General features: G+C 41.8%; 1 protein-coding gene across 8 annotated transcripts in view; it reads right to left on the bottom strand.

Annotated features, from left to right (window-relative positions):
* Nucleotides 1-1,102: 1,102 nt before the first annotated feature.
* dscama (Down syndrome cell adhesion molecule a) overlaps nt 1,103-20,192 on the bottom strand; it is a 111,198-nt gene continuing 92,108 nt past the window's right edge. For 2 of the 8 annotated variants that reach the window (XM_065962798.1, XM_020631187.3), the window contains 20 exons: nt 19,653-19,820; nt 18,950-19,020; nt 17,426-17,669; nt 16,932-17,078; nt 14,334-14,489; nt 13,833-13,966; nt 13,342-13,495; nt 13,047-13,164; nt 12,768-12,931; nt 11,807-11,905; nt 11,500-11,688; nt 11,014-11,304; nt 9,070-9,246; nt 8,217-8,247; nt 7,970-8,085; nt 7,702-7,863; nt 6,567-6,590; nt 6,212-6,409; nt 5,805-6,107; nt 1,103-3,091 (listed from right to left, as the gene is read on the bottom strand). In XM_065962798.1, coding sequence (XP_065818870.1) covers nt 2,712-3,091; nt 5,805-6,107; nt 6,212-6,409; nt 6,567-6,590; nt 7,702-7,863; nt 7,970-8,085; nt 8,217-8,247; nt 9,070-9,246; nt 11,014-11,304; nt 11,500-11,688; nt 11,807-11,905; nt 12,768-12,931; nt 13,047-13,164; nt 13,342-13,495; nt 13,833-13,966; nt 14,334-14,489; nt 16,932-17,078; nt 17,426-17,669; nt 18,950-19,020; nt 19,653-19,820 — 3,326 coding nt within the window. In that variant the 3' untranslated portion in view covers nt 1,103-2,711. The remainder of the gene's footprint in view (nt 3,092-5,804; nt 6,108-6,211; nt 6,410-6,566; nt 6,591-7,701; nt 7,864-7,969; nt 8,086-8,216; nt 8,248-9,069; nt 9,247-11,013; nt 11,305-11,499; nt 11,689-11,806; nt 11,906-12,767; nt 12,932-13,046; nt 13,165-13,341; nt 13,496-13,832; nt 13,967-14,333; nt 14,490-16,931; nt 17,079-17,425; nt 17,670-18,949; nt 19,021-19,652; nt 19,821-20,192) is intronic. The other 6 variants (XM_065962800.1, XM_029276880.2, XM_065962801.1 and 3 more) reach the window with 4 other exon arrangements.

A 20,192-nucleotide genomic window follows, 5' to 3' on the forward strand; every position in this document is an offset into this window, starting at 1 on the left:
TCCTCAGGGAATGATGAGATATTGGGGTCATAAATACAAGGGCAAACTAAGATTTACACATTTTCTGCTCATTCAACTCAACAAATTGATCGTAATCTTCTGAAAAAAAGATTTTATTCAGCTGATGTACTGCTATATTTCTTTTTCATCTGTTGGAAGCTCCTCCTCCTTCGATGTTTGCACTACTCGTTATCGTTTGGTTTAGTCTGACTCGTAACAGAGTTATGATTCATACGTTCTTTTGTTACTTTTCCTGATCAAAAACTACAAATTTAATTCTGTTATTTGGTGTTTATATTTCAGACACATGTTCAGTTTACAGCAACACCCAATATAACACGGTTTGTCTCTTGTCCATGCATTCTGGTCTTCTGAGGCTTTGTTTGCTGGATACATGAGTCTTCAGGTTCTGTATTGATTATGTTCCCAGTGATGCATGAACTACCTTATGTTTAATATTTCAAAAAGATTTTCCTTCCTATGATTTTAAAAGTTGTTATTTTTTACACTTTTCCACCACAGCCGTGCAGAAATCGCTTAAGATGACATCATGACTAAAATGTGTTAAGTTATTTCATTATTTTCATTATATCTTCATCTTTTCTGAGAGGGGGAGATCTTATCCCAGCATGCACTTTGATGATGAAGTAGTGGTGGGATGAAAAACTGGACACCACTAAACAATTGCTCAGAAACACCTGCTGCCTCCTCAGAATGTGTTTTTAAGTTATAATGGGCTTTTTTTTAAAAAGTGAAAATTGCCTGCATCTGTTACAGAGAAGTAGAGCTGCAAAGATTAATGTAAGAGAATGTGTCCAGAGGGCATCCTAACTCTGTACAACACTGCCACCTGCAGGCAAAGAAGCATCACAATCACAGAAAATCTCATGGATGAACATTAAAAACCACTTCCTGCTGACCGCCTTTAGGTCGGCTCGTTGTCGTCGACATGAGAGTAAGACGAGGCGTGTTCCTGCGCAGATTCACCACCAAAGCAGACATAAAGCAGAGCCTCCGCCCGCTCTCTCCTTATTTCTTCTTCTTCTTCTTCTTCTTCTCCTCCATCATCTCCACATCAGTCACTCATGTCAAACCCTTTGAGGACACTTTGGGGAACAGCCATTTTATTAATCAAATTTGAACTTTGTGTTAGTTTCTCTTTATTCCAGTGTCACCATGGTGAACACTCATGTTAAAAATAAAAAGTGACATTTTTTTTGTTAAAATGTATAATCATAATGAAGACAGTTAATCATAGAAACTAATCATAGAAACGAACAAAATGACCTCACAGCATTTTGGATCAAACTCTTCTCCCTTCAAAGAAACAGAAAGAACAGAAAGGGGCCAGGGTAGACAGGAACAAAAAAACAGATTCTTACGTATATCCACATTTTTTTTTTTTTAGATATTTCCCATAGACAGTATAGGTTTGGTTTGAAGGGGGGATTCTGCTGGATTGTCTCACGTTTATTTTTTTTTTCCCTGTAGAGGAGCATCACCGCAATGCAGCGACAGTAAATCTACTGAGGAGAGTGAGAGCCGTGAAGACTCTACCTAGTGCACTGAGAGTAGGGGGGGTCTATCTGGACACACTTGAGTTGGGGTGTTGTGAAGTGCAAACCATCAGTTCTCTAAAGCCTCCCTATTCTAGCTAACATCATTCACCACCCTGGCAAACAAGCAGTGGCAAACTACACCTGAATACACAGCTGGAGAGCGTCCGGCCCTGTAAGTATACTCACAACATAGTTATTTTCATCATTACAGTACAGTATAGAGCAATAGTTTTCATAGACTTTTCATATCTTTTTTCATATTGCACCATCAGAGAATGGGACACAGAGAAAGATCAACAGAGACTCCATTTCCTAATTAAAACGAGATATGTGCAAACATGACTAAGGACTTTATTAACCAAATCAATTCTTCCCTGTAATATCCACAAATAAAAGTGATTTCTCTTTTTATATATATATTTATAGTAATAAGAATAATAAATCTTCACATTGGATCATTTCATAGTGTGACAAAATGCTCGACTGGGCCGTTCCAGCCTCGATCGTAATCCTCATTGTCTTTTTAAATTGGTCAGTCCCCATGCATCCATAGGAAATAGATTTTTTTTTCTTCAAAAAAAGTAACAATTTGAGAGCAGCTGAAAAGTTTGGACTGGTGTCAATTGCTTTCATTCCAAGATTTTCTGCAGAGTTTCATTCAGTGTTTCAGAAGGATATTCCATAGGAAAAAAATGACTCCAAATCGTCATCTTCCACTCCAGAAAACTAAAGAAAGATGTCCGGCTTCTTATGAAAACATCGTAGTAATGGTGAGAATAGATCATTTGGTAATCAATAATTAATGATCATTAATAGCTGACAACTAACAATTAATAATCACTGATTAATTATAAAGAATTAACAAGAATCAAGAATAAATAATGCTCCCTCGTTACTCAATTAGTTTGGCAAAGCTCCGTCTGGAGTCGTTTCCGATGAGTGAATTTTTTTTCTCAAGTGAAAAAAAAAGAAAATACAAAGAAGAGATAAAAGAAAGCTCTAAAATAAATAAAAGGAGATTAGTAAAAGTGACCCCGCCCTGTGAGGAGGGGGCGTATATACAGAACTGCGTGGTGAGAGTCAGTTTACTGCACTTGAGTGGTAAGTCCAGTGTTAGAGTGAGTCCTTGTCCCGCCCCAGGGGCCCCTGCTGTTATACCAGCGTGTAGGACTTTGCGTACGGGTTGCTGCTCTGTTTGAGATGTCCTCGCGAGTCCAGCAGGGACTCCTGGGAGGTGCTGAGCTTGGCAGCCTGGGCCAGCTCCGAGCCCTCTCTGTGGGGGAGCGTGGCTGCAGAGCCAGGCTGCCACTGGGCCACTGGGTCCCTGCTGGCCTGAGGGGCCTCTGTGGGCGTGGGCGGGGCCATGCGTGACGGCCGCTTCAGAGAGCGGCTCTTCTGTGGCTCCAGACACGCCTGACCCATGGCTGCTCGCTCCGTACTTGCTGTCCCCCTGGAGGAACCCGAGCAGGACATGCCCCGGTTCAACAGGAAGTCCATGCGCAGGTACGGAGGAAGGTGAACCAGCTCGCCTCCTGCAGGACGACACACACACACAGGTAAGAGTAAAATATGAGTTCAGATACCTCAGATATTCCTGCACAGCTTCACCTGATTTGTTTTTTAAACTTTAACCTGGTCTCAAATAACATCAAATCACTGTTAAAAACATCAAAAGGCAGAATTCTAATGTGATCCTGAGTGCTGTGGAGCTTGATTTTTAGCTGATTGTACGTTTACTATGTTCATATTGGACAATACAGTCAACTCTGTAAGTCAGGAGAGAAAGGTGGAAAATTCTCCATAAGCTAAAATGTACCTTTTTTATTTTGCAAGTCTGGACAGTGTATTGTTTTATTGCAGCTGGAGCTAAGTGTTGTCTTATAAACGGATCACTTACGCTTGTAACTTTTATCAAAATAATAACTTTACATGAAAGCCATAAAAACAAATCTTATTTCATCCTTGTACAATTTTGAAAAAAAAAAAGTTGCTATTTTGTTATTTTTTTAAAATATAATGTATTTGAAAATTTGCCTGGGTTTGTCCCAGCTCCTTCAGATGAAACCATTTAAAAAATGCCTATCAGGTGCTGGTATCAGAGCCACCACTAGAGGGGGCTGTGAGGACACATATGGGTACCACACATGAAGTGACAGCCCAGTCAGGAAAGGAAAGTAGAGTAGAGTAACTTTCCTTGTACATTAAGGAATTCCCAACATATTCCTGAAATATCCTGTTAAAGTCTCCTCCCAAGCAATGATTTAAAACCATCAAGATCTGTGATCACCTCAAGATGAACACAGAGTGCTTTGTTTTTCTGCTCCAGTGTTGTATATTTATATCCATATTTTGTAAGCTGCCGACAAACAGAACCTACGGAAATGTAGCTTAGCTTCATTACATCTCTGTGTCCTTATCAAAAACACATAAATAAAAATAAAAGTCTTGATCTTGATCTCTCATAGTTTTTCTCACATTTAGAGGTGATGAACACACAGCCCTATCAGCTCAACCAATCAGAGCAACTCTTTTCTTTATGCACACAGACATTCAAGCTGTCTACCTGCAGCCTCGCTCCGACACTGACCTCTTCTAACGCGATTGCTAAGATCTCACCTTCAACCTTCCCCCTGTCACTGTATATACATTATACTTTCACTACTGTATAAGACCAGATGAAGACTATCTCTCTTTAAAGAGAGTTTAATATTCTGCTAGTCATTCATATCAAGCCTGATTATTTCATGATTTATCAGGATCATCATTTGAGCCTCTTGTGCACATTAACTCGTCATTTACCAATCATCATTCTGAATAATCAATATCTCCTTCTTTAAAGAACTGTTTAGAAAATGTTTTAAATCGACTCCAGCGGAAACTGCTGTGGTCAATGGGATTTAACAATGCAGCATGTCAGACCTGAAGTGATGCTACATCTTTTCAATCCTAGAGTGAGAATAAGTTGATGTTTGAATTTATTTGTTGCTCTTAACGTCTGTTAATATTCAGTTTGACTCCCCTTAACATCTTGGTAATTTAAAATAAAAACAAGGTACATGTGCCCTAATTAAAGGATAAATGCAGGAGGCATCCCTTATCCCATTTCTGCCCCGTTGCTTCACTGATAAGTTGCATAACATACCCTCTGGCCCTTAGTTGCCATAACAACCAAAGCGGCATTACCACCTTCAACAGAACCAGACTGTTTTGATGCAAGCTAACCAGGTAGTGACAACGCTGATACTAACTAGCCTCCCATATGGCCACTTCCTGCCCCCACAGCTCAACTGTGTAGGCTGACGGAAAAAATATTTTCAAAACATCTGAAGTTTGTGCACAACAAAAGGCGAAAGTGATGAATAGGAGGAATAGGCCAATAAAAGAACAGTTTATCTAACGCATCAGAGAGGCAATGTCTCTTATTGGAAAAAATTATAATTATTTATTTTTTTGTAAAAATTGGAATTTACCTTCATTTGTACTCTTTAATTAAATTGCTGAGAAGTTTGGGATTTGATGACTTTAAAGGTGACTAAAATGCACTTCACTGTGTTTTTCTAACACTAATATGTGTCCCTAGTCTGTCTAAAAAGCCCCCAAAAGAAAAGTCCATACTCTCCATCTTTTGCCTCCTCCACTTTTCAGAAAATGTGTGCTCAAACAGGTCGTTTGGAGATTTTCCCTTCATGACATCACAAAGGGCAGTAACCCCTCCCCCAGGTGGGTGACACTCCCACAGCTAGGTGTTTGTTCTGCCCTCTGAGTCTGCCTTCTCACCGTAAACAATAGGACATGGACCAAGTACTTCCAGAGAGGGGGCGTGGTCAGACACAGCTCATTTACATATTTAAATGTACAGACACAGAAACAGTCTGTTCTGATCAGGGCTGAAATAGAGGGGATTATAGACATGATCAAATACAGGATCTGAGTGGATTTAGAACAAGAAACTTCACACACATGTTTGAGGAAGCTCTGAGACTTATTTAAACTGGATGAAAAGGAGGAGAATATGTGACCTTTAACCTATCTGAGACCATCATCCAGTTAGAAACAATTGGTAACACTTCATGGGGATTCACTGTTAAGAGTTAAAGTAAAATGTTGGATATAAATATTAGAGAAGAAGCTGAAGTTAAGAGATTAGTGTTATCAGCATCAATAAGCGGGGAGGAGTAATAAAGGTTAGCGCGATGTCAGCGCTCAGTTTGAGACAGCTCTGTGGTCTTTGTCAGCAGGTCTCACCCGGTCTGTGGGCCTTGGGCACTGCCATGTTCATGACCCGGCTGACGTCCTGAGGCTTGGGCGGGGAGGCAGTGAAGCGGCAGATGCCTGACTCGGATGGCGTGCTGGAGGTCAGGCTGTCGGTGTAGTCGTTGGTGCCTGCCGTCATCTGCTCTGACGAGGTGTCAGAGATGAAGCACTCGGTGATGGTGAACTTGGCGTGCCGCAGCTGCTCCTCCATCTTAGCGTGCTCGTAAGCTCTGGCCAGCTCCTCGTAGGTGGAAGAGGCACTCTCTGTTGACACCATGCTGCTCCGCGCTCGGTCTGCACAGGGGGGCGGGTTAGTGGAGGGATTAGTCAAAGTTAGTGGTTAGGTACAAACTGGTTGTTAGGTTAGAGACGACGAGTGCTTCTGTGAGACTTCTTACCTGTGTCCTGAGATGGGCTGACGCTGTAGCTGTCACTCTCTTTGTCCACAGAGCCAGCCACTCTCGGTGTGGGCAACCTCCAGTCGGTGCTGAGAGTGTGGGAGGAGACGGGCGGGTGGGGGCGGTTCAGGGTCCACTGGCTGGCGTAGCGGTTTCGAGCAGCTGGACCGGCTTTGGCTGTGCGGCGAGCTGTCGGGTCTGAGGATGAGGAGGAGAGAGTTTGCTGTTAATGCACTGATTGAATACAACAACAACTTAAAGCTGTAATAAAACTCAATCAAATGGTCATGTGATTGTTTTATGAAAACACAAAGTTTTTTTGAATGTATCAACAAAATGTCTTAAACCTACAAACCTTTATACACTTTGAGCTTTTGACCTACAATACCAAAAAAAACTGATCAGTCAGGAAATGTCTGCAGACGTTTTATCATGTAAGAAATACAGTAATAATAGAAGTGAGCAACTTTACGGTCAGGCATTTAAAAAAAGTAAAAGAATATCCTATTTAAAAGGGTTCTACGGAGACCCAGAAGTCCCAAAAAGTTCCAACAAATATCTCCTCATATCTTGATCCCACAAGTTATTATCTAACTTGTGGGATCAAGATATTTTCATTTACTTTTTGAGACGTCAGGGGGTCCGTAGGGTTCTGAATAAAGTCATCTTAACTTTTTAAGAACAAATTTACAAAGCACTATTAGTTACTGATGGTTGAAAGTGTAGATTTGAGGTCACCAGAGGTCAGAAACAGAGATTCTCTGGAACCAAAAGGGCATCTAAATTCCAAACTGTTATTTATACTTGATTTATTACACATCTTATATGTGAAGCATGAGGAAGGGTCTGTAATAGAGGAGTCAACAGTGTTCATAATAAAGACATACACCAGTAGGATGATTTCCTGACATGACAAAAGAGGTTCCCTTTTGGAGTTTTTGGCCACAAACAAATAGAAAGCTATTTGGTTTGTCTCCTGCACGCTCACTGACACATACATAAAACACAGTCCTACCATGTGTTTCACTCTCGTCTACTAACAGACAGACAGGCGATGCTTTCTGCCAGCAGATTCAGTGATGACACTACATAATAACATTTGATGTAACATGCTTGAAAACTTTGCCCTGCAGATGTTTTATAAGGAAGGTAACTCCACCAACATGTTTGAGAGCTTAGGGATACACACACTTTTTACTTTGATGGGTTTTGCAACTTGAATGCAACTTTGAGTGTATGATATTAAATGGGGGATATATACATGATATATGGGATGTATGTTGCAGTTTGAAAAAATATATGGTGTGGTGTGGTGACTTGAGTTGTTTGAACTTGCCCTCAGGCTTCATTTGGGGTCAAAAATATTTAGCATAAACAAAAAGAATGAAAAATACAAAATGACAAAAGTAAAAAGTGCTAATTTGGAACACACACAAACACAAATTACATGTTCATCTAATGAAGCTAAAGATGAAAAAAAGCGTCCGTACTGGACTTACTGGTTCCTGGTCTGGCGTCAGACACATCTACCAGCGGACCGGTGGCCTGAGACAGGGACTGGTAATGGACTGTGTGGGTGACTGTGGACGACTTGTTCTGTTTCTGGGTCTCCCCGAAGTCGTTATCAGTCAGCAACACAGTGGACCTGTCGTCTGTGGGAGAGCAACGAAAAACAAGCCGAGTTAATCATCTCCTTTAAATGTAAAAAAAGTGTATAGCTTTCTTCACGGCAGCAGCGCACAGCAGCGGTGAGCTTACCAACAGTCTCCATGGTGTCTCTCTCCTCGATCAGCAGCTGGGCTCTGGGGATGTCGATGTGCATGCGGAGCGTCTGTTGCTGTTTGTTAATTGGCTCAGCTGGACGTGTGTTTTTACTGAGAGCACAAAAACAAAAAGAGGACTTCATTATCCTAAACCCTAGTCATAATGAATTCTCCTCAGTACTAGCAAGACCATTTGCATAATGAGATATTTGGCTGCCAGTAAAGTTGTTGAACTTTCTTACCTCATGAGCATTTCAGCCAAACTTTTTGCATCTGGAGAAAAAAAAGACAAAACATAATTTAACTAGTTGCGCATACAAGGTTGCTCGACATACTGTTTTTGTTTCAAATCTACTCATTTAGGACTTCTCAGTAGATTTTTTAGACATTAGACATCAGAAAACAAAAACCCCAATTATCCTTATGTGAAGCGTATTCTGGTTTAAAGCATAAAAAAATATATGATACTCTCAAACTATGTATAGTATAATGTTGTCAACATTTATATTTTGAAGACAACTATTAAAACACTTGTGATCACCGGCCATTGCTGTTTGTCCAACTCCTACGTTCTTTTGTCAAACATATCGGCTCAAAGAGAGAAAAAACGTTCAGTTGCAGTCTGTATGAGTATTCCCAGATTATAATGAATACTATCATGTTCTCATGTGCTTTTTAATACGCAGAGTCCGTGCAACCAAACCATGGAGCTTTTTGACAACTTTTCTGATGACGATGCACAACTCATTAATGTTCAAGCTGGACATCTGCTTATTTGTGATGCTACATAAAGATGAAATCAACGATTATTGACATTTCTTTTTTTAATTAACCGAGTAGCAGATGTCTGGATTGGATACAGTTCACTAGGGGGCAGAGCTCAGAGGCAGCTCAGCAGTGTGTGTTCAGATTTGCTTGCATGTTTCATTTAAAAAAATCATGATTGTTATATCTAACAAAAGAGAAGTATTTTACAATACTTCTATAAATCCATTAATAATTACTCTGTTTGGTTCAATTCGTTTTTAGTGTGTAGTTTGGGAAACCACAAAACAAACCAAAAAAAAAAAAAAAAAAAATCCTCTCATATCTCACCTCGGAGCCTCTTGAGCCGCTGCTCCCTCCTCCTCCTCCTCAGCACCAGCAGCCCGATGAAGATCACCACGATGCCCACCAACACACAGGAAATGGTCACCATCATCTTCAGACCTTCACCGCCTCCAGAGCTCTCCTCACTCACGTTTGGAGCCTTCACCAAAGGGGCAATGGTACCTTTTGCAGAGGCGATAATAAAGTGTGTGTTAAGAGGGATACCAGAGCTAACCACACACACAGACACACACAGAAACACACACACACACACACACACACACACACACACACACACACACACACACACACACACACACACACACACACACACACACACACACACACACACACACACACACACACACACACACACACACACACACACACACACAGACAGACAGACATACACAGACAAAGGCTTTAAGACCCTCTATAAGAAAGAGAATCAAAGTGTTACTGTTGGGAAAAACACTTGACTGCTGATATCCACAGGAATATATTTAGAGTTACAGCTGACTTGAACATGTTGTCATAATAAGCAATCATGTTCAGTGTAGCATTACAAGCTCATACATAGTTCCCATTATACCAAACTGTCCTGAACTCGTACTTCATACTGTAACTAACTCTCTGATTTTCCTTTCCAGCAGCTGCAGGATGATCCTCACAGGAAAAGGGAAGTTTTTGGTCTTAACATCAGAATACTCATGAGCTCCCAGCATGAAATATGAGCTGATAGCATCTTTCATCTCTATTATATCATCAAAGATCATTTCATCATTTTGTGACTTGTGTGTGGGCGATCCTGAAGGCCTGTGGTGGCGGTTTCATAAGCAGCGATGCTAAAGCCCTTGGAACCGTCACAGAATGTGTTTTTTATTGCCCGATTCATCAAGGTTAACTCAATCACCTGCAGCTTCAAGCTCTGAGGTTAAAAGAAGTGTTTTTTTACCTCTTTGTTTCAAACTGCAATATTGTATCCTAAATCAAAGCGAATATAGGCTAACGTTACTGTCTGACAAGTCCTTCTTACCAAGATGTTTTTCTGTTACAGAATATCACTTATTTCAAGATTAAATTCATACTTGAAACTTAAATAAGCAGAATTATAAAGACTTCAATCACAACTGGAAAGTAAAAAAATGGTAAGACAAAGTCAGGATTTCTTATTTGAAGTATCTCATTCTTTACATCTCTTCATACTGAGAAGAGAAAATAAACAAATCTTTAAAGATAGAGTCAGTAGACTGTGTCCCACAGACTCTGTATTTTAATGCTTTGGTTGACTTGATACGTTTCTGGGTGGGGAGCTGTTGTGTTTCCCTCGCCGACACAGAGTTGGCCTGCTTTCTGTTGGACAGGCAGGCGCCAAATACCCGTGATTAGCTTATGCTAGCGTGCGGTAGCTTGCAGTGAAGGTACAAGCAGTAAACATACACACTATGTTCTGCAGTGAGTGTGCACTTCTGGGTGCGATGAGCCCAGGAGGAGGGGTCCAGTTTGAATGTTGTGTTTATAAGCTGCAGCGAAAAATGCTACTGACTGTACCTTTAAATATTTTATGTGTGTCAGAGAAATGTGCTTGTTTTAAGTAGAAGAACTACATTGAAGATATCTGTGGGTTCTTTATAAGTCAATATTTTATTCCTTTTTAAAAAGATCTCGGTAAGCGATATATCTCCCTATATACTCTTGCCTATAATTTTGAAGATTTTCAGCAATATGTCCTCTGTTTAAATGCTTCTTTTCTTGTTTGTGAGAGCTAACCTGCAGCGTGCTTTAAGCTAAAGTCAGTTTGCAATAGTTAGGGGAAACTTTGTTCTTCTATTAGATTCTGCACTTTTTCTAAAGCCAGGGTTCCCTGCCACTTCCTTCAGAGTTTTCAGAGACTCTGGCAAAGTAATGTGTGTGAAAACAGGATTGTCCCATGTTATCGTGTTTACTCACTGCCGTCATAGCTGAGCGTTGCAAACTTGACCCTCTTCTCAGCGTAGCCGGCGCTGTTGTAGACCTTCATCTGCAGCTCGTACCAGGTTGCCTCCTGCAGGTCGTACAGGATGTAGCTCTTGGTGAGGGAGGTGCGCTGAGCCGTGGTCCAGGTGGGCGCCTCGACGGCCCGATACTCCAGAGTAAAGGAGGTGATGGGGCAGCCGCCGTTATTCCACCCGTTCAGGTTGAGTTTGACTCGAGTGGCGTTGATGCTGGTGAAGAGCTCCTGTTCTTTAGAGTACTGAGGTTCTGTATGGGCGGAGGAGGGAGAACGTCAGTGTGTGAGGAGGGGAAGTATAAGAGAGATGATAATGGTGTTAAGGATTTTTCTTTTTTGCAACAAATGCGAAGCATGTTCCTGTCGATGATGATGGTGGCAACAAATCGAGGAAATACATGTATGTGTTGATGTGCCGATCAAAAGATGACTTTCTTATATCATACCTTTCCCATGAGTCTTTGCTTCAATGATCTCACTAATGCGTCCAGGCCCCACTGCATTCTGGGCCGTGAGTGTGAACTTGTACCAGGTGCCACACTTGAGGTTCTCCAGGCGATACGAGCGCTCGCTGGGACTGATGGGAAAGTTCCCCCACTGCTCGCTGTTATCCTCCGAGTACTGCAGGATGTAACCTGGAAAACAGAGAACACACACAGCGGCAACGTGAACGTGAGTGAACAGCTCTCCCACAGTGTTATTGAGAAGGTAAGCAGAGATAAAGGGAGAGACAGAAACAGATCTATATCTGACCTCGAATGGAGCTGCCTCCGTTGTCTCCGGGGATCCAGGACAGGGTGATGGAGGTGGTGGTTGTCTTGGTCACTGTGAGGCGAGGCTGGTCGGGTGGAACTGTTGAGGAGAAAACACCACAAATGAGTCATTCTAAGGAAGAGCCAAAACATTTGTGATGTAATATTTGCAATGTTGCAAAATGAGATTGTCTGTGCCCATGTTTCACTGTCTACACTAAAGCCATTCCTCTGACATACATGAGAGTTATATTTGGAAACACTGACATACAGAAATCCAATGGACATGTGCCTAAACTTTACATATCTATTTGCTTTTATTATTATTTTTACATAAAACTCATGCAGCAGGTGGACTCATTTCTAAACTCATACTATTCTTCTGTGTGCAAGCAATGTCGTACAGGGAGTTATGTTTTTGAAAGGTTTATTAGGGTCTTTTTACACCTTTACTTTAGAGACAGGACAGTGGATAGAGTTAGAAAGGTAAAGAGAGAGAGGGAGAGTGGGGAATGATGTCTTGAGATCTTTTCCTTAATGTGGCTTTTTCTTTACTCTGTGATAGCAAATATAGCTGCTGCATTTGGCTGGAGTTCCATACTGAGTCCCTCTGACAGTGATTTAAGATTACAGCCCAACAAGTGACCAGAGCAAAACGTCAGATGGTAACTTGATGAGCAGAACTCCACAGATGGGTGAAGTCACAGCTAGCATCCAATCCACTCCTCTTGTTTCACTCCTGTCCAGTTGGTGGCAGCAATGCACCTCTAAACTGGTTATACTCTAAAAACACTAGATGAAGAAGATAGCCACCAACCTTAAAGACAAAGTTGTGTAAATGCATTAACACAGATCTGCTGCTGCAGCATGCTCATCCACAAAGATCTTGTCTGTCAGTTTCTGATTGGCACTGGATGGTAAAGTTTGGTACAGAAACGCAGTTTTTTTTCCATATTTTTTACCTTGGACCTGCAGGTTGAGGACGATCTTGTCCGACCCAAAGCTGTTACTGGCCACACAGGTGTAGTTCCCAGAATCCTCTGCTTTAATCGTGCGGATAATAAGGCTGCCGTTACCGTGGACGCTGCGGCGACTGTCAATCACAACAGGTGCTGGGGTCCCATTTCTGAAACATAGACGAATCCAGGATCAACATTTTCAGTCATATACATGAATTGTTGCAGACTGTGTACAGGTGCATTCATCAGTATACTGTAAGTGTGTATTTGCTCTGTACTCACATCTCCTTCATCCACTTGATGGTCGGGGATGGATCACCCACTGCCTTACAGGGCAGCACGATGTCCCTCATCCAGGGTGTTGTCACCGTCCTGTTGAAGGTCAGGATCCGAGCTGGGGCTGCAGAACCACACAAATACACTTTGTGAGCACACAGAGGAGGTGCACTTACTCTACATACAGTAATCCGTACCGTGCCTAATAACGCTTCAACCCTAAAGTCCAGGGAGGCAATCTTAAGCCCGATACAGGACAACCTTGCCTTGTGTGAGTGTACCACAGTTCAGCTCCACCTACCCTCAGCCATTGGTTTGACGGTGATGATCTCACTGGCGTTTCCTCGCCCCGCTGCAGTGACGGCCACCACCCAGATGCTGTACTGACGGTTCCTGCTCAGGTTGGGGATGCGGTAGAAGAAGACATCTGGAGCCGCCTCAAACTCGCTGCTCACCTGTGAGAGAGAGGACATTCAGAACGTTTACTATCTTCTGCTGCAGATCAATTAAAAATAATCTGATTTAACACTTGAGAGCAAGTCTGGTGATAGTCTCCACTTATCTGCTATAAAGAGTCTCTATGATATGTCTGATGTCATTGTAAGCTTGAGTTTTATTGAACACCAGCAGCCTTATCCATGCATTCATGTTTATAAAGTGACATGTCCTCATAGTCATGATTAGTCGATTTTGAATTCATCCGGTTTAAAGCCCTAAATAATTCAAAGCCTTCACACAGAAACATACATTCTGATACTGACGGTGCCATTTGACTTTGTTAAAGAGTGTTACCGTGGGGTGGGGGTTGGAGCAGAAGACGGTGTACTTCCTGATGATGCCGTTCACTTTGAGAGGAGGAAGCCACGACACAAACACCACTGAGTTGGATGCAGCTGCTGCCTTCACGCCCGCCGGAGGACCAGGAACTAAACGGAAAAGATGATGGAGTTCAAACCTTTTTCCCCCACATTAAAATAATATTTATAGTGTGATACAGAACAGTGTGATAAAAGTAGATGATAGACGTCTCAAATTCTAAAGCACTTTCTGCTGAATGCAGGTCCACTTAATAATCATATTTTAAAACCCTGTCTCAGTTTTACTACAGGGCTTCAATCACTGCTGGAAAATATCGCCAAGTTAGCAAAAGACCTACATTTTTAATTTAATGTGAGGAGCAGACTTGCTCTAATTCCTCGATGCCCTACAGCAGTGAGTCAAATTCAGTCTCCGGCACATTCATCAGAGAGAAACAAGCTTTTATTTCAGATGATGTGACTTAAGTCTTCCTACCGTCCTCCTTGGTGCGGGTGTAAATCTGCTCACTGCGGACTCCGTCTCCGGCTCTGGTGAAGGCTAACACCTGGATGCTGTAGTTGGTGTACTTCTCCAGTCCGTCCAGCTCCAGAGAGGGCTTCGAGGTCGTCACGTTCCTGATCTCTCCGAGCTCTGATGGACAGAGAACAAGAAAGGAGAGAGAGAGAGAGAGAGAGAGAGAGAGAGAGGATACAGTTTAATGTAGCGAGGACAAGTCTGCTAAAAGGCCTCGTCTAATCAAAGGCTCTGAGTGTAAATACTCTTCTGATATGACAAGCTGCCACTGGTGCAAACCTGTAATGGATATATTATACAGCAGATCAGGTACATTAAAGGAGATGTAATGCTCGAGGGTGTCATATCACAGCCTTGGATTGGACGTCATGTTCATTCATAAAGTTTAAACAAGCCCACGTCCAAGGTCTAAGGAAGTGCTTGGCCTTGACTTGCAACCTGCTCATCTGAGCTCTTGGAGTTGAGTTATTGATGTCTCTCTTAACGTCTAATCACCTACTTAACAATGTCTTCTTCCTCCTTTATATCGTCTACTCTATCAACTCTTAACCCCTGAAAGATGCACACGCTGGCGGGAGTGCAGACATGTAATGTGTACAGTTAAATACATTTTATGCATGGGCGTGTGTTTGCCTTGTTGTCTTGATGTCCAGCTTTACTGGACACGGAGAAAAATAAAAATAAATACCACAATCAAACCTGAAGCAACGAGTCAGTTAAAGGTACACAATACTTAAAATTGTACATTTGTACTTGAAGCCCATGTAAGACGTTTGAGCTGATTATGAAACAGACTGAGGTTAATACTGATGCCTCTTTATAATCCACAAAATTCATCAAGGCAATCAGAAACAAGATTAGTGATGAATGATACATTGGACTGTTACAAAAAAGCAGAGTTAGATTTTATGTTTGAAAATACTACTTGCACTTTGTCCACAGGGGGCGCCAAAGTCGACAAAAGTTCCTCATAGAAGCATTGAGAGGTGTTGCTTGGATAGTTGATTAGTTGTCTTGCCATCATCTAACTACAAGCCATGAAATTTAATCGTTTATATCTTTATGTTCTGGGTTCTAGTCCTGTTTGAATGTGTGTTTGAATGTGTGTTAGTGTGACCTTACAATAGGCATGACCTGTGTCTATCTTAAAAAAAAACACATCAACCACTGTGATACTACAGTGATCCCAACAACAAACAGATACAATATGCAGCACAGTTTGTTAGAGTGTGTTCATGTCTCCCTCTGCTGGTCAGTCACTGATGTACTGATGATTACTAAGGATTGAGAGGTAACAAAAACTAGTGTTTTATCACAAATTAAACCTGTTCACTTTGCATAAAACATGAGCCGAACCATTTGCAAATGATATAATGGTGATATTTCCTCCACAGAGCAGCAGACTGTTACCATGCAAACTAGTCCAGGCTGTCAGATCTGGAGTGGTCACGGTCTGTAAACCGGCCAACATGATGTGACAGTAAAGGGGTCAGAGGTAATCGAGCTGTCACAACCGATCCCTCTGACACAAACCGGCATGTGACGACAGCATGCCACGCTGTCTGCCCTCAGCAGGAACATGCAGACTGTTGGCCAATAATGGAGATTACCCAGGTACCCAGAATACACCTGAATTACCGGTACTATTGCTTACTCAATGGCAATACGTTCCACTGTATTCTTTTTATTGTAAATGGTAAGTCATTGTCTTATTTCACACTTTGCACACCTTGCACCTCCATGAAAAGCTGTATACCTCTTCTGTTTTACATCTTGTGTATCATTTTGTTTGTTTTATTTGTACATCTTATTCTATTAAGTTAAAGTAGGACTACTGCTTTTCATTAGCTTTCTGCTTCTTTTATTCTACCTTTTATACTCATGGTTTTCGCACCAAAAACACCGAGACAAATTCCTCGTCTGTGTTAACTTACTTGCCAATCAAACTGATTCTGATCTATTAAGAGTTTATTTTTAACTCGTGACATTTTGGATTCAGCAGAGACCACAGGATCAAAAATCATGTCTGATAGATGCTCTTGAGATGATGTAAGCACACAGGACTGATTTGAAGCAGTGACATTTGTCTTTTTTGCATTTCATTAAACATAAGTAAGGCCAATTTATAGATTAAGAATACAGAAGTGCTTCAAGTAGTCAAAAACTCCACAGCCAACCTTGAATCATGCAGATCTCAACATCTTGAGTGATTTTTGTGTCTCTTCAAGTTGCTTACTTGAATATTTGAAAAACTTTGAAATCTCAATAAGATCCAAATGTTGTTTGGTGTTTGTTTTTACATATAAAACTCAAGGAGTGATTTAAGTTCAGTGTGTGCATGTTTTGTAGGAGCTTTGTGGTCATAGTCTGCAGTGAAAAAGCTATAATAGGAATCTTTCCTAGTAAAATTACAATCAAGCAGCTTTTAGTTTTTACTGTATTTTCATAAAGTGCAGATTCTTCTGGACAATGTCAGCAGCACTTAATTTCAAAACCTTTAAAAGTGATCCCTCCTGTATGAAACAGTATTCTTGTGTTTTTTTTTTAGAAGATGTGTACCTCCATCAGGCAGGTTGGCCCAGTAGATGACTCTAAAACCCAGCAGGTTCCCGTTCAAAGCGTCTTTGGGAGGAGTCAGCCAGGACAGAGAGATGACCTCTGGAGACGTGGCTGTGGCCTGGACGTTCTCCGGAGGACGACTCGGCACTGGGGGGGGGGGGGGGGGCAAGAGACACATAATGAAAAAAACTCTCTGACAACATGCTGCAGCACCCTCTGATCTCCACCAGGGTGCGATATATCCTCACAGATCTTTCAAATGTGATGTCTTGCTTTTTGAGAACAGCCAATTCTGGGATGTTTTTACTTTGAAATCATCAGATCCTAATATATTAAATGTATGACATCTCATGTCTTTGTAGAATCTTTGGTGCTTTTAGTGTCACCTTAAAAAAATGACTTCATATTATGGTGTACAACAATGTTTTTTCTATTGTTCAGAGCTTTCCCTAAAGAATCATATTTCAGTGAGTTTTGTATGTTGCCTCCCTTACCGTCCTCCAGAGTCGTAGCTGCCACCTCTGTGGATGAAGGCCCCGTTCCTGCACTGTTACTAGCCTGAACCACGACGCCGTACTGTGTGAACTTCTTCAGGTTGTCCAGCACCAGAGTTTCTGCGTTGTCTCCTGTGGTCTCCACGCTGATGACACTGAACTGGTAGTTTCCACCTGAGCTGTACTCCCTGTAGCCCACCTGGTAGCCTCTGATCGCTCCGTTCTGAAGATGCTTCTTGGGTGACTGCAGACGAATGAACAGGGTTTATTTGAAACAATAGATTGACATATTAATCCAGAGACTTTTTATTTGTACCCCTTTGCTGCTTGTATCTTCTACTACACCATCCTACTAAATGGGAATGCTTTAATTGACACATATTTGAGGACAGTAGCATTTTTCTGTTATGCAGTTTGTTGTCCTTCAAAATCAAAGTTAGGTCCCCTCTTATGTTCATCAAATATTCCCCTGACAGCAATCATAGTGTAACTACATATACAGAGATCAACACACCCATAATGCATCATTGATGTATTTATATCTGATCCTTGAGGACTCATAAGTGGGAAGAGAGTCATTGTGCCACATATGCAAATGCTTTTCTGATTGTGCCTCTGTCAGAGTTTTATTGCAGTATGTGATCAGCATAACGATCCTTCCCCACAGTTTTTCTTTGCCAAGGACTTATTGAACGGTATGAACAGATATCTGCACATCAATGCAAAATCTGAAATACAGGGACAACCAGGATTTCTGTAGTCAAAGCAGAACCAACCAATCATGGGCGATTTGGAGGTATGCATAAATAAACAGATACAGTAATCGCCTGAGAGTCCAGAAGACCGTAATGTTAAACACCTAAGGTCAGAATCTTCATGAGATAATGGCTGATGTTTCCCAGATTGATTACTGCTTGAAAATATGCCAATTGACTTTCAGCTACATGTACAATGAGAATATTTGGGTGCGGCTACATTGAAACCGGTACACCTTGATTTAATCTTCACACAATGCAAATACCTCCGAAAGACCACATTCAGGTTTTTAGACAATGCCATTTGTTGCTGCACACACACAAAAAGTTATGGAATGCAGTTCTTCATATAAAAAACACACGAGGTGTGTAAAAAGCAACTGCTACTGCTAACAAAAACTGTGGATACACAACAAAAATGTACTTTTTAATTCAAGAAATACAAACGGAGCACACTGAGTATTTGACTTTAATGTTCTGCTTTACATTCATAAAGTAAAACAAAGAAACACCTGGGAGCTGATCTGCACTGCTTTGTGCTGAACTGCTCACCTGAAGCAGCAGCAGGTAAAATGTTGAGTTCAAAGACTCCTCGACTTACAGTTAAAAACAGTTGGTAATTCCTTTTGGGAAACAGCTGACTTTCAGTCCCAAGTCAAAACTCAGCACTGTCGTACCTGATTGTACCTGTTCATCTCGACACAGTCACATACTCACTCCATGCAAACACACAAACACATTTTGAACCTGCAGGGTCAGATTAACTCACCCGCCAGGTGACTCGGATACTCTGAGAGGAGAGGGCTTCCAGCTGCACCTCCTGAGGTGGTCCATCAGGAGCTGAAATCAGATCACAAACGTGTTTTTATTATGAAACCGCAAACATGTTAACATCTTTAAAAAGGAACAAAACAAAAGAAAAGATTTGTGTGAGTTGAAATGTGTGTTTCTATAGGAAGCTGCTGAGTGACAAGAAGTGCTCTGCTGAGGGGGGGGGAGAGACAGGAGAAGAAGGGATGAGGGGGGAGGCTAATTTGCAGAAGGGGTCCAGCCTCAGTCTATTGACCGGGGTGTGACATTTACTACTGAGGCCGCTAATTGAAAAGTTCTGCTTTTAGTGCGAGGTCAGCGTGTGTTCAATAATGCAACAGAGCCATGGGGCTGATGTCACCGGGCTGTTAATGAATTGACTCAGTCGGCATTTACCTCCTTTTGCCTCTCATCTTTCACTCGACGCACACACTCAAATGTGACTGTGATCTTTTACACCGGTTTTTGTTATCCTGATTGTTTGGTTTGTTGTACCAAATAAGATCAACCGTTCTTACTGCACCCTCATTTATTAGTGTACGGGTACAAAGAGTGAAAACCAACATTAGTGCATTAATTATCTGTGTAGAGAAAGCAGCACAGACTGTATACGTCCCGTGCAGAAAAAAAGGTAAACCCCATTCCCCGCAGCTGATTCTCACCTGCTTCGTCGGTGGTGATGGTGAGCTCGTTGCTGGCCTCACTTTTGCCGATCAGGTTCTTGGCAAACATGCGGATGTTATAGGTGGAGGAGGGGTGGAGGTCGATGATGGTGGCCTGGTTGAGCTGAGGTGAAACATCTTTGGTCTTCTGAGCCGTGTCCCAGGAGGCTGCGGAGGGGAGAGGAGTGAGCTTTATTGGGGTTGCTGAAGTCAGGGGAGAGGTCAAATCCAGCTAAGTGCATTAAGACAGGCTGCATTACATTATGGCTCATAGACAAAGTGAGTGCGGAGATTTATCAACCAAAAACATTATTTTCTACATCCTGCTCAGTTTCACCAATGCTGTGTGGAGGAGTTAAAGATAGAGCCAGACTAATGTGAATGTTGGCTAAATATCCACCAACCACTCGTATATCAGTATCACTGTATCGTTTTTCTGATATGCATCAGTTAGAAAACTTAATGAGGAGCATATCATTCATGAAACAGTGCTTGGGTTGATTCAGAAATAGTTCCATCATGTCCTTTTACAAGCTGATC

Source organism: Labrus bergylta, chromosome 14 (genome assembly GCF_963930695.1).
Source record: "Labrus bergylta chromosome 14, fLabBer1.1, whole genome shotgun sequence".
Classification (NCBI taxonomy): Eukaryota; Metazoa; Chordata; class Actinopteri; order Labriformes; family Labridae; genus Labrus; species Labrus bergylta.